Raw genomic sequence first — 15,288 nt, forward strand, 5'->3', positions numbered from 1 at the left:
TCTATATGGTTTCAGAATTTTTAATTTTGTTTTGAGATAGGGTCTCCCTCTGCCACCCAGGCTGGAATGCAGTGGCAAAATCATAGCTTACTGCTGCCTTGACCTCTTAGGCTCAAGTGATAATTCCTGCTTCGGTGTCCCGAGTAGCTGGGACTACAGGCATGCATCACCGTGTCCAGCTCATTTTTTATCTTTTTATTTTTAGTAGAGATGAGGTCTCACTACGTTGCCCAGGCTGGTCGCAAACACCTGAGCTCAAGTGATGCTCCCACCTCAGGTTCCCAAAGTGCTGGGATTACAGACATGAGCCACTGTGCCTGGCCAATCACACTGGATTATAATTTCATATTTCTTGTATATTATACCTGTCTATCTCTCCAACTAAACTATAAACTCCCTGAGGTCAAGGACTTTCTTATATATCTAACACATAAGCCAGTATCTGTTTAGATGGTCAAAGCTTGAGAAATGTGTGAATAAATGAATATTTAATTATATATAGTAAAAGAGTTAGCAGATACCAAAATTTTCAGCTTAAGAGGCTGTGTAGATGACAATGTTGTTATTCACAATGAATACAGATGGCAGGACTGTTCTGCTTATCAGGAGATGATGTTACCAATATTGAGTACCCTTTGGATGCAAGAATGATAAACTACCAGGTACTAAGTACCTCTATGTATTGGGAACTATTACAGAAAATTTAAATCCATTAGTACTTACAACAATTCTACAAGGTATGAGGTCTTTTTATTTTAACAATGTTACGGGCATTTTTAAGGTATATGATTGTATCCGAGGGAGGTTAAGTAACTTTCTAAGGTCCTGCAGCTTTGTAAGTAGCAAAAGGTAATTAAAATTAGGGCTATTTGATTTACAAAGATCTCTAGACTACAGCATGCTATGCCCCTTTAGGTAGGTGGAAGATAACCAAGTGGCAGTTAGCAACAAATGCCTGGGGCTCAAGATAGGGGTTATCAAGATTAAATAGTTAGTATATAGTTGGTAGCTGAACTCATGGGAATAGATGTGGTTTCTCACGTAGAGTAAATAAGGTAAGATTAGAAAAGGACCAAGCATAGCCCTAGAAACCTCTGATACTTAAGGTATGTTAATAGAGAAGGAAGTTCTGATTTGTTTGCTAAGTTTCTTAGGAATCACAACCTGACAAGTTAATAAAATTGTTCTCATTATATTCTACCTATATACTGATTTGGGGTCAACAGCTTCCATGGAAAATAGGTTATCTTGTAAATTTATCTCAAAACTTAGTGTTTTCAGCATTATTTCAACATTTGCCAAAAAAACAAACAAAAAACCCCAAAAACCTAAAGATGCATCTTTTCTGAATATGTGAAATATTGTTCTCTACTGTAAACATTGAAAGGATACGTGTTTCCTTGATTATGACGTCTCTTGTGGCTTGGTGGAAAACCATCTGGTAGAAGACATAAATTATCTGACATACAAATTCATCATCTTCCTGTTGAGCTGTAAATAAACAAAAAATTCAAATAAAGAATACTATGTTTATAAACCAAATTTAAAATAATTGAGGGGAATAATATCGAATGAGAAAAACTAAAAGTGATAAGGAGGTAAGTAAGCAGAAATGGATTAAAGTAACTTCTATGTTCCTAATGTAAAATGGTAACAGTTATCACCACTTGTTTTATCCATCATAAGAATTCTTTAAACAATTCTAATTTGTAAAATAAACCTGGTTCTATTTTGTCTTTATAATGTTGACTTCGCAGGAGAAAAATGATTCTTAAAAATTATCATGCCTTCTAAACTCTAAGTTTTTGGTAGAAATTGAACTATTATAAAAAGGTATTTCCTTTTGTTGAATAATGTTCAGAAAGTTAAACTTTACAGATTGCATGAAATAATAAGTAATTTAGTTTCCATCTAATTAATTATAATAGTAAAAAAGTTACATAATCATAAAGGCTAATTAATAAATCTTTAATATCATACAAAGAGTAATTTACATAACAGCTGATGTCCACCGATTAGTATGTAATGGAAAAAGCATAATTGCTTATAGAAATCTAACCTTAAGTAATGATTATGAAATTAGATTTAATAGTATAGTTTGCTATCAACTCTTGGTAAAAGTTCAATGACATTTTAGAAACAGAGTTTCAGGTCAACAGAGTATCAAACCAGTTGTGTAGAATAAATTGTGGGTCCCTTAAAGTTCAATTTGTCCCAAATCATCTCCCTCACTAACTTGCCAAAGTACTACTCTCCCAAACGAATTGGGCTAAATTTCTCACTATTAATTAATATCTTGGTATACAGTATTCCCTCACTTAATACCAAAGGCTTTAGTCTTGAAAATCCATATATTTCTTAAAAAGAATATTATAAAACCTCTGCCTGTGACAATCTCATGTCAGAGAACACCAAAACCATAGTAAAACACTCTGAGCTGGCTGTGTCAGATCACTTTACGAATATCTCAGCTCTCTTGATTATAATCACTATGGGACAGTAATTCCAGGATGCAGGTCATTTTGCTTCAACTTTCTTCAGCTCTCCACAAAATCTTCATTCTCACTCTGTCAACTACATGTCTTTACTTTCACCTCCCAACTACCTAGTCTTTCTTTTAATTATTTGTGATCTGACTGTGAGAAGACTGTATCAAAGTAAACACAAATATGTTATAGTTTTGAGAAGTATACTTCAAATATTGGGGCATTATCTCTAGATGACTTATTAAAATTAATTATATTAAGGAACTTACAAATTAAATTTTAAAAAAACTCAAAAGAGAAAAATGTGCAAGAGGCTTAAATAGGCACATCTTTTTATTGGCTATCCCTAAATAATCAATAAACATAAACAGGTGCTCAACTTCATTAGTCATTAGGGAAATACAAATTAAAATCACAATGAAATACCAGTATGATGGCTACAATTGAAAGGACTGACAATGCCCAGTATTGGAGGTGATGTAGAAAAATTGCAGCTCTCTTACATTACTGGTAAGAATGAAAACTGGCACAACCACAGATTCACACAGTTTACTAAGGCCAAACATATATACAAACTCTGTGACCCAGCCATTCTACTCCTATGAGTGAACCTAATGGAAATGAGTACATAAGTGCACCAAATGAAAGGTTTCAAAATGTTCATAGGAGCATTATTTATAATAGTCCTCCTCCTCACAAAAACCTAACTCTACTATCCATCAATAGTAGAAAGGATAAATGGTGGTATATTTATATAATAAAATATTACATACAATAAAAATGAACAAACTTTTGTATACAACATAGATGAATGTCACAAATATAAGGCAGAACAAAACAAACTAGATTCCACTTAAATAATAAAGTTCAAAACCAAGCAAAACTAATCTAGTGGTGACAAAATAAACTTATCTTTTGTTTCAAACTAACCACTTTGAAGGAGGTGGTAATGACTGAGAGGAGGGAGAAGAGGCATTTCTAAGGTACTGGTAATGTTTTATTTTCTTACATTAGTGATAACAACATGGGTGTGCTTACACTGAAAATACATTGAGCTATACTTACAATTTATGTACGTTATTATATATTCTAAAAGTCTATTAAAATTAATACAAAATGCATATATATTATGCCTAGTACAAGATGAACTGAGATGAGAGTATCTTCTTCAGGGATCTCATATTAGCATTTTTAACTTCTAGACTATTGGCTAGCTATGATGTGTAAGATCCTAGAGAACTTGGCCCTAATAAGATTCAGATAAATTTTGTATGTAATATGGAGAAGAATGAGCCCTGCCCCTTAAGAGCAATATAAATGCAAGGGGAAAACTCTAGGCCTACACTGTCAAATATTATAGCCATAAACCACTGCAGCTAATTAAATTAATTCAAAAATTCAAGTTATCAGTTGTGACAGCCACATTTCAAGTGTTCTACAGCTACATGTGTCGGACACCACACATATAAAACATTTTCATCAACTAAGAAAGTTCAGAGAACTCAGAGGACAATAAATTCTGGATCTAGAAGGGAATATTACATTTAGAATCAGCTTCCAAATGAACCTTCCAACTTAGAAATCAAGTTTTAAAAAATAAGATTTCTACAAGAGAAGAGATCCAATTCAAACCAACACAAATCTCAACAGAAAGAAGTGATATAGCCGGGCGTGGTTGCTCAAGCCTGTAATCCCAACACTTTGGGAGGCCGAGGTGGGTGGATCACCTGAGGTCGGGAGTTCGAGACCAGCCTGACCAACATGGAGAAACCCCATCTCTACTAAAAATACAAAATCAGCTGGGTGTGGTGGCGCATGCCTGTAATCCCAGCTACTCAGGAGGCTGAGGCAGGAGAATTGCTTGAACCTGGGAGGCGGAGGTTGCGTTGAGCCGAGATCACACCATTGCATTCCAGCCTGGGCAACAAGAGCAAAACTACGTCTCAAAAAAACAAAACAAAACAAACAAACAAAAAGAAGTGATATGATACAGTGGTCCTCCCTTATCTGTGGTTTTTCTTTCCATGGTTTTAGTTAACTGTAGTCAACCATGGTCAAAAATATTAAATGAAAAATTCTAGAAATAATTCATAAGTTTTAAACTATGCACAATTCTGAATAGTGTGATGTAATTTCCCACTGTTCCACTCCATCCCATCCAAGACATGAATCATCCCTTTGTCCAGTGTATCCAGGATGTACATGCACGCCACCTGCCTATTAGTCCCTTAGTAGCCATCTCAATTATCAGGTCAACTACACAGTATTGCCATGCTTGTATTCAAGTAACCTTTATTTCATTTAATAATGGCTCCAAAGCATAAGAGTAGTGATACTAAGCATATTGTTATAATTATTCTGTTTAATTATTAGTTATGGTTGTGAATCTCTTACTGTGCCTAATTTATAAATTAAACTTTATCATTGGTATGTTTAGAAAAAAATAGTATATACACGATTTGTTAGTATCTTTAGTTTCAGGCATCTGCTGGGGGTCTTGGAATGTATTCCCCTTGATTAAGTTGTGACTACTATATTAGTTGTTCAAGGTTGGTGAGGAGAGTACTTCTGTAAAATTGGTCCTGAACTGCTTTATAGCAACATTCTTAACTTTGAAAGCTAAAGATCTTTGATATTACTGTATCCAATCCCAGTTAGTAGTATATTTAATTCATTTTTCTTGATTATATAAGTTGCTATAAAACAATGTAATGAGAAAAACAGATTCAAACTCTGCATTTCATATTTAAATATTTAAATCAATAAGCTGTTAAATCAATAAGACATTAACATGAAAATGCATTAATGTTATTTACCATTTAGCAATTCAATGAGTGCAGGGATTATCCCAGATTTGGCTAGCAATGCAGCACAAGAGTCATCCATGGATACAGTTCCAATCATTATAACCACTTCTAAAACAAGATCATCTTCTGCAGCACCTAGTGAAGTCAAGCCATAGAAAGTTTTCACTGAAATGTCCTGATCCAAATTCATTTAAGAGTATCAAAATGTAAATACACAGAAAGGATACCGAAAGCTATTAAATCAAGTCATATGAATCCTCGATATGCTATAAATTTGTCCTTTTTCCAAATTTCCATGTTTGCTGATGACAGTTTGTGATAGTGGGGGGTAAGGGGGGGCAGTAGAAAAGTGGAAATAAGCCTTTGAGAGTGCAACTGAATGACAACATAGACACAGAAAATAAAAGACTCATCTGAATGCCTCAAAGACCTTTGTGCGTGTGTATGTATATGTAGAGGGATAGTATTTGGTAATTTTAAAGAGACAGAATAAAAAAAATTACCAAAAGACCACAAGAAAGGTAGAATAGGAAACAGAAACTAATACTAAGAAAACACACTGTTAGGAAAAAGAGAGTATATATATAAGAGGAGATCCAGTGACTACCTTTCTGGGAGAAAAGAGCTGTGAGAAGAAATGGCTTTTCCTAACATAATAATAAAACAGTCACACAAAACTGCTCTAGCAGCCTTATCCATAACAGAAAGAAATAACTTAGTGATTATGCAAAAGTGAAATACTTAGCACAAACCTGGTTTTAGTTTATCCTTGAGGTATGGAACCAACTTATATTCTTTAAGAACCAATTCCCAGTCTAAGTCTGGAATGGTCAAGTTTGCAAGAGTTCCCAAACATTCAATCACAAACTCCTCTTCCTCATCATTAGAGATCTGGGCTGCAAGGTCCCCAACATAATCCTGAAGAAAACAGAATTTTAGAATACATTTAAATTATTTTTTATTTAATCTAATAATTAACCCACAGGAATCTAACAATTGAACCCACTGAAAGAAAAAATCAATATCAAATGTGATTTTCTTGTTTTAATAATCTTGAGCTAAATTGCTAAAGAAGCCTATGGTGAACTGGTTTAAGGCAAGAAGACTGTAGTGGGGTGGAGGGATTAGGGGTAAGGGTCACAAAACAAAAACAACATTGAAACGTAGGTTGAGATTTCTAGGTGCTAAACTAACAAGTTGATAACATAAGAGCAATTTGGATTATAAATTAATATTTGACGAGAATCCAGTAAGAGTTGTATTTCCAAATGTAGCAATTTCAACTCCCAGTCTATTTTAATAGAAAGCCAAAATGATACTTACAATAAACAGATTTTTAGTTGGTCCATCATGCTGAGAAATGTTTCTAATCATTTTCATCAGCAATGGATCCTTAAACTTCAGAGCCCTCTTCATGAGCATCTTCAGCCCATTTCCTGAAACAGAAAAGTCCCCCAATAAAATTAAGGTTAACTTAAGTTTAATGATTTTTTGTTTAGTTCTCAAAAAAAGCCACGACTATTTATATCTAGTAAAATGCACAACTCTTAAGGGTACAATTTGATGAATTTAGATGCAACCCATACCATATATCAACATATAGAGTATTTTCATTCCCTCTAGAAAGTTCACTTGTGCCCCTTCCCAGTCAATCGTGTTCCCCAAATATAATCACTTTTTCCTCTTCCCTGTCTTTTTTTTTTTTTTTTTTTTTTTTGAGACGGAGTCTCGCTCTGTCGCCCAGGCTGGAGTGCAGTGGCGCAATCTCGGCTCACTGCAAGCTCCGCCTCCCGGGTTCACGCCATTCTCCTGCCTCAGCCTCCCGAGTAGCTGGGACTACAGGCGCCCACAACCGCGCCCGGCTAATTTTTTTGTATTTTTAGTAGAGACGGGGTTTCACCGTGGTCTCGATCTCCTGACCTTGTGATCCGCCCGCCTCGGCCTCCCAAAGTGCTGGGATTACAGGCGTGAGCCACCGCTCCCGGCCCCCTGTCTCATTTTTAAACATATATAAGTTTTGCCTGATACAGAACCTCATATAAATAGAATCATACTGTATGTGTTCTTCTGTGTCTACAATTTCTACTATAAATGTTAAAAACAAAAGTACTTTTGACTCAGAAAAATTGTACTTCTGGGAATTTATCCTAACAACATAAAAATGAAAATGTGTAAAGATTCAGAGAATGAGTAATCACTATAGCACTGTTTGTAACAGAAGAGAGGTGGCAACGAACTATATCCATAATAGTGAAGTAAACTATGGCAAAATTCTTTAATAGACAATTTTGCAGTTATTAACAAATATGCTTTATAAAAGCATTTAAACACATAGAATATTATTTCATGATATTACTAATTTTAAAAGAATCTATCATGATATACAGACAATCACATTTTTATTTAAAAATATGCAGAACTATTATACTAAAATCTTACCTATGATTATCTGTGGATGGTAGGAGTAAAGATTCAAATCTTTTCCTTTTTGCTTATTTTTGCTTTTTATAACAAACACATACTACTTTTCAAATAAGGCAAAAATTATTTGGCAGATGCTGAAACATCATAATGTATGACAGGCTGTTCTACCAAGATATTATAGAAATAATCTAATACATTTGTATTTTATTACCTCATATTGTAATAGACTGCTTTGCAAAAAACAGTTTCATTTTATCTAGAAAATGTTTTAAAAATCAAATTTCAGTGAAGGCTAACTCACCATGGTTTCTAAAATGTTACCAGAAGGTAAGTGTCTGCATTCATGATGTAAGAATATTCTATCTGACCTTTAAGGATTATAGCTATGAAGAAATTATGTGAAAACAGGACTTACATAATCATTATAATTCTTAATTCTTTATTATCTATTTTCCATCATATGCCAAATACCATATGCTAAAAACGTTACCTACACTCAAAGGCACTGACCTTCACAGATAAGCTGTACATTTCTTTTGTTAGCAGCAAGATTAATGCAGAAAGAAATGAGTTCCAAGTCAATTCGTTCATCTGAACATTCAAACAGCATCTTCATTAACTAGCAAGAAAAACAAGGCACATTTTACTCAAGAAACAAAACAAAAAACCAAACATAGAAGCAATTATTTTTATCATAATGTATTATCTTAGACTGTACACTGGACATAATATTATTAGTTACGTTTCAACACATAAAACTGGCAGGCATTCACTGTTCAACAACTGGATGAATAAACAGTTAATGAACTCTTAGATGCTCAGCATTAAGTATAAACTTCTACATACAGTGGAGAATATAAGTGAAGAATTAGATAAAACATCTGTCCTTAAATAATTAAACATTGTTTGGAAGCAGAGCATTCCAAGCAAAGAAAATAGCTTATGCAAAGGTCACAATGCAGGAAAAAACAGTACTCTTTGAAGAACTAAAAGAAAGCAAGCATTGTTGGTGAAAGGGAAACAACAGTTTTAAGAGATAAGAAGGTAAAAACCAGATCATGCAGGGTCTTGAAGTACATGTTAAAGATTTTGGCCTTCGTGCTAAGGATGATGGGAAGCTACTAAAAGCTTCTAAATAGGAAAGTGTCAGGATAAAATTGGTGTCTCAAAAAGATTTAGCCAGTGTAAAAAATAGAATAAAATTCCAAGAAAATATGGGGAACCATGTAGGATGCTAGAGGAAAAGTCCAAGTGAGAAGATGGGTGTCTGAATTAGGTAGAGATAAAAGGATTGATTAGATATATATTTAGAAAAGAGAACCAAAATGGAATGGAGTAACTGACTAGATGTTACAGTTAAAGCAAAGGAGGAGTCAAAGATGACTTCCAAGTTTATGCACTGAGCAATGACATACATGGTGATGCCAACATCTACCAAAAAGGAGAAACTAGGGTAGAAAAAAACTTTAAAGGAAAGATGGTAATTTTGGTTTTAGATATGTTGAGTTTAAGCTGCTCATGTGGTAGTCTAGTGCAGATATTCAGTAGGAAGTCATAAACGCAGGCCTGAGTTTAGAAGAAATGTCTGGACTGGAGGTAGAATTTTAGGAACTGGCATATATGGTTGAAAACTGAAGTTGCAGGCTAAATCCAATCACTTGGGCATGGGTATAAAATGAGAAAAGAACTTTTTGAGTGATAAGAGAAAAAGAAGGAGGGTGTGAAAAACAGCAGACAAAAAGGTAAGAAGGAAAAGGTAGGCTACCTATGCCATTTAGCAGTAATCTAGATTTGTCATAATGAGAGATAGCTGCTATAATAAAGGACAAATGAACAAATTTCATGCTATGTTTTAGAGAAGCTAATCTTCTATTATTGTCGAATCAGCAAATTAACTTAGTGTATAGTATGTAAAGAGAATTTTCTCTCAGCCCAAACTGTTAACAACAAATAGAAGTTATTCCTAAAATTTATAGTATAAAAACTTCTTATGTTTTATCTCAGGGCAATACCTTTTTAGAACAACATGCCTTCATGAATCCAACACAGCGAATAATAAATATTTATTTACTTTAGACCACTTTCTGTTAAATCTTGTTTTGATTACTCTTAGTTCAAGATGACTTCTGCATTTCAAAAATGGTATGTGGTCAATATACAAAAATCAATCATATTTTTATGTGTTAGCAATGAACAGCTGAAAACCAAAATTAAATTTGGTTAAATTAAATAAAAAACACAATATCACTAGAATTGTTAGGTATAATTCTAAGCAAATACACTGATCTGTATGCTGAAAATTACAAAACACTGTAGCAGGTGAACGGCTGGCATGTATCATGTGCTCTCCCTGAGGGCAGATATTTAACCACAAATATTACCACTGATAGCATCTCTGGGTAAGAATCATTAATACTTAATAATGCCACAGAATAAAAAAAGATTCAAGGGCAAAAGTAAAATAATCTTAATTTACTGGATATATATTTAACAGATTTCACTACCTATCTGCCCAATTAAAATTAAATTACAAATAAAATTGCCAATAAAAATTAAATTACAAATTACCAAAAATGTAGGTGACAATCCTCTAATTAATTGCTATGTTTTCTAAACTGTAATTAAAAACCCACTATAGATTTTTTTCAAACTGAGAATTGGTTACATTGAAGCAATGTTTCAAGCTAAGTATTTATTGCTAACAAAAATTATTTACTTCAAATCAACCTTTGTGGTATGAAAATTAGCCTTAAACACAGGGCTACAGGTTATTATTTCAGAAGGTAAATTTTCTTTAAAGTAATTTCCATATTAAATTCTACCTAGAAATAAATAATCAGAAACTAGATTTTTAGAAAATAATGCATGGCTCGAAAACTTACTCAACTCCCATTCCGCATATCAAGCTAAATTAGGACTAAATATAAATGGAATGCATAATGATATAGAATTAGTTTTTCATAACAAGAGAAATAAACATTTCAATTTTAATTAAAGCTTTCAAATTTAAAAAAGCAATAGTTTAGTTCAAACTCCACATGAAAGAGTATGTCTTTAATTTGATTGCTATGATGGCACTTCAAAAGTAAGTGTAATTGCTGACAACTAGAAAATATTAAAACTAGATTTGTTCTGTTTTAACTATGTCCATTGTCATCTTTTACTAATTTATCAGAAAAGCACTAAAAGGGCTTCAGTCTGTGCGATGAAGAGGCAATAGTGTTCAATCAGACAAGTCCCATATTGAGTATCAGATACCAAAGACCCATGACTGAAATCACTGTGTCTAGACTCTCTGGCACCTGACTTCACTTATTTACCAGTGACCAGAGGCCAACCCCCACAGCTCTCTGTATTCACATATAACTCTACCACCCCCATCCCCTACCCAAACATCTTTGAATGATTATACCAGAACTTTGCATGCCTCCGGAATCTTTTCTGACTGGCTACTCCCTAACTCTCCTGTTTGAAGTGATGCTCTGGTTTCTGAACTTCGGCAGATAATGGCAGGCAAGAGCAAAGGGGGCTGTCAGAAAGGACGTTTACCAGCATTCAGCTAAAAAGAAGCATGTAGATCAAAGGGGGCCATATAGGACAACTGCGGTGGAAAACATGTGGATCACTATGAAGATTCTTGCATGCTGTTCTAGGATAAAATATTAAATAACACCATGACATCACTACCTAACCATGTACTTTCATTGGCCATTCTATTACCAATAAATACTTTTATAAGCATCTGGATGGCATTTGCACCCATTTAAACAAAACATGCATCTCAGAGGTCTAAATAACAATGAACTGTTAATGTGTACTTTTAACTATTATTAGAATACAACCATTAACTCCCGGTTATCCTCAAGTATGCTTACCTGAAACAATCTACCCACTGAGACTGTTAAGATCATGTATAAAGACTTGACCTGGCCCCTAAATTTTACAGAACAGTGATACTATAGGGTAAGAAAATTAGAATACATTAGATATCTAGAGGCAATAAAGTACAAAGGAAGTAAAGCAATATAATATTGGGAGAGATTATGAGACATGTTGTATATACAATCACCCACTCCAGATGCTAAATATTTTCTAAAAGTAAATTCTAATCTCATTATAGGTTTATTCTATAAAACACATGTGATAGGCAGTATTTAAAATGGACTATAAATGGGTCAAAATGGTGAGAAAGATTTTACTAAGAATATCTTACTTTCAAATAGTTAAATTTATAAAGCTCCTTTAATATATGTAATTAATGAAGATGATTATACTCAATTTCTTTTTCATCATTGAAATGAATATGAATTACTACTAAGCCACTGTTTTCCTACCTTCAAAGTCATGTTACTGGCAATACATGAGGATTTTTACCAAGCAAAAATTAATATGCATAATTACAAAAGAACAGAATATTATATTAACTCTAAGATATGCCAACTGGGGTTATGACTTTAGTAAGTAAGTTAATCAGTGGCTGATTAAACTCATGAGTGAGTTTAAAGTCTTACTGCTATTATAAACATTACTTTGAGTAGCCAATACCTCTAAAGGAGTACCTTTTTAATTCCTGAAGGAAACTTGGACATTTCATTTAATTTCTGACTTGTTTTCCATCATTCTTTTATTTTGCAATTAACTTGGCACTGGGTGGCAATAAAACCACATCAACTTTTCTCCTTAAATATGTAAAATTTGGCACTATAAAGTAAAAGTTATAGGCTGGATACCATATTTGAAACAAATATATTGTACAGTATCATTTGTTTTTCTCAAAATACTAGCTCATATAGAAGCTTCAGGATGTTTACAACACAATTTGGTAGCACAACCTTATTCCCTAAAGGGTGAAATTTCAAAAAGAAAAAAATGGGAAAAAGAAAACATCGAAAATCATTGACCTCCTAAATTTGGAAAATGTTGTTCACAAAATACAGATTACACATGTTCTGAAAACTTCACTGCATACATGTTTGATGTTAGAAAACTGTCTGGTAAGAAAATATGCATGGATGTTGTTCCTGAAAAGGTATGGGAGAATTTTCTGTATACAAAGTTTTAAATTGCAATAATAACAATATCTAAAAAGTAACCTAGACAGACTCTTATTTCTATTCTTTCATTTAAAATAAAATTTTACATTTTATATTTGAGATTATACATTCTAGAAGAACACGATAACTCCAAATTCAAAATTGTATAAATAAGTTTCCTATTTCTTCTTGGATTGCATATATTTCACTTTTATTTAATGTTATTCTCTTTAAAATCTAAATCTGGATAAAAACAGTCAATCTCGGCAAGAATATTATTTTTTGGCTGCTTTCCAGTTCATATCCTGTGGTCAATGAAGTTCTGACTCAAAATGGAATCGGAAAAGGAACACCCTTTGAAACTGCAAAGCAGAAACCTTTAGAACATATGGAGTGAGACTGTAGTAAATCACCTGTAATCTCCCTTTGACATGGCTACTCTTTTATTGAAAACTGGTTTGACAAAGAGTTTGATTACACTTTGCACTGAGTATAGTCTGACATGCATTATCTCTGTAAGACACCCTGCCTTGCTAGATAAGATATGCTATATATTCTTTCAGGGATGTCTATTTCTTATAAACAAGCATAATTAGTTTATCCCCTGATATAAAAGTCTAAGAAATTACCCTAGAGAGTTTATCAATTTTTTAAATACATGTAGGTGAAGTGTTAAAATTCTCGAATAGCAAATTCATTTTTAGCACTGTTTTATCTAATTTGGAATGAATGAAAGAACAGTCAATTAGAATCAATAAAAAGAAAAGTTATGGTCTATTTTTTACTACATGTTATTTTTCAAGTAACATGCATTTAATAATTCTTTATAGATGAAGAAGGAATTATGTAGTAGGAGTCAAGAGGAATTACTTTCATAAGGATGATTTATTCATATTCTTCTAACATGTTTTTAAATGTATGTTTATTGTATATCATACATCCTACAATTTTTGTTTCAGAAAACTACTTTATAAAAAATAATGTAATATTAAAAATCAGCCCAACTAGTGTTACAATCATCATAATTCAAATTAGTGGAAGGTAGTTTAATAAAGATTAATGACACAACAGTGATCCTATGAATGCTAATTCCCTAAGAGTAAAATTGTTACTATGTACAGAATCTCTACCCTTATAACATACAGTCTATGTTACAAAAAAATCAATAAACTCCTTCAAGACATTTAGGACAGATATTTATTTAGGTCTATTAAGACCTAACATATGATACATATCTAGCCACTGAATCACAGCAAAAAACTTTCTTGAGAGCAGTTGTATAAAATAAAAGAATTTTGATGAAACATTTTCCCATCAGAGAATGCAAAGCAATTAAATCTATTAATATTAAACATAAACAAAATTAAAGGACACGTGACAAGCTTAAGCAATATTTGTAACATAAAATTAAAATAGTTATTATATACATTGATCTTATTTAATAATAAAAATATTAACAAATCAATTAAAAAATTGGGAAGGCCCATTTTGATGGCTCACACTTGCAATCCCAGCACTTTGGGAGGACAAGCAGGGAGGATTACTTAAAGCCAGGAGTTTGAGACTGTCCTGGGCAAGAAAGCCCAACCCTGTCTGTACAAAAAATAAAATAAAAAAAAATAAAAAATTAACTAGTCATGGTGGTGCACACCTGTAGTCCTAGCTACCTATGAGGCTGAGGCAGGAGGATTGCTTGAGCCTAGGTATTTTAAGGCTCCAGTGAGCTATGACTGTACCACTGAACTTTAGCCTGGGTAACAGAGCAAGATCTTGTCTCAAAAAAAAAAAAAAATAAATAAATAAAAAGGAAGGAAGGAAGGAAGGAAGGACGGACAGACAGACAGACTGGCAAGAGACATGAATAATCTGTAAGAGAATATGGATAATAAACACATGAAAAAATGTTCAACCTCACCAATATTCATGGAAATGCAAACAAAAAGAAATAATGAACCACCACATATTTAGAAGAACAATAATATCCAGTGTTGTTAAAAATTAAATGTTAGCTGGAAATAAAAACTTATGTTTTCTTAGAAGATATTTTGGCCAAAACAAAAACACAAGTTTTCATTATCTTTTGACTTAGCTATCCTACTTTTAGGAATTTAAGCTAAAGAAACATTCAGAGATGTGGAGAAGCATTTACAAATATGATATCTCACATCATTTTCATTTGCTTACATGTATTTTTATGTGATAAATTGGAAAAAACCTAAACATACAATTTAACAATATTTAAATTATGGTATATCCATGTAATAGAATGTTATACAACTATTAAAAATAATTTTTGAAGAATGTTCAGTGACATGGGTATAATTATGATATATTAATAAAGCAATATGTAAATATTATATATACCATATAATCTCAATACATTATTTTTTAAGTATGTAGAGAGAAGTGTACCAAAGTATTAAATAGTTATCTCTACATTTGGGATAATGGAAAGTTATTTTCGTTTTTATACAGTTCTGTACTTCCTCAAATTTCTATAATAAATTTGTAGCATTATTAAGAACTTTTTAAGAGAGA

The 15,288-nt window shown here is 32.8% G+C and overlaps 1 protein-coding gene across 3 annotated transcripts in view; it reads right to left on the reverse strand.

Moving 5' to 3' along the window:
- KIFAP3 (kinesin associated protein 3) overlaps nt 1–15,288 on the reverse strand; it is a 146,780-nt gene that overhangs the window by 54,941 nt on the left and 76,551 nt on the right. For all 3 annotated transcript variants that reach the window (XM_015124832.3, XM_028850267.2, XM_077999637.1), the window contains exons 12-16: nt 8,228–8,336; nt 6,617–6,729; nt 6,046–6,211; nt 5,303–5,428; nt 1,393–1,491 (exon numbers count right to left, since the gene is read on the reverse strand). In XM_015124832.3, the coding sequence (XP_014980318.1) occupies nt 1,393–1,491; nt 5,303–5,428; nt 6,046–6,211; nt 6,617–6,729; nt 8,228–8,336 (613 nt within the window). The remainder of the gene's footprint in view (nt 1–1,392; nt 1,492–5,302; nt 5,429–6,045; nt 6,212–6,616; nt 6,730–8,227; nt 8,337–15,288) is intronic.

Source organism: Macaca mulatta, chromosome 1 (genome assembly GCF_049350105.2).
Source record: "Macaca mulatta isolate MMU2019108-1 chromosome 1, T2T-MMU8v2.0, whole genome shotgun sequence".
Taxonomy (NCBI): domain Eukaryota; kingdom Metazoa; phylum Chordata; class Mammalia; order Primates; family Cercopithecidae; genus Macaca; species Macaca mulatta.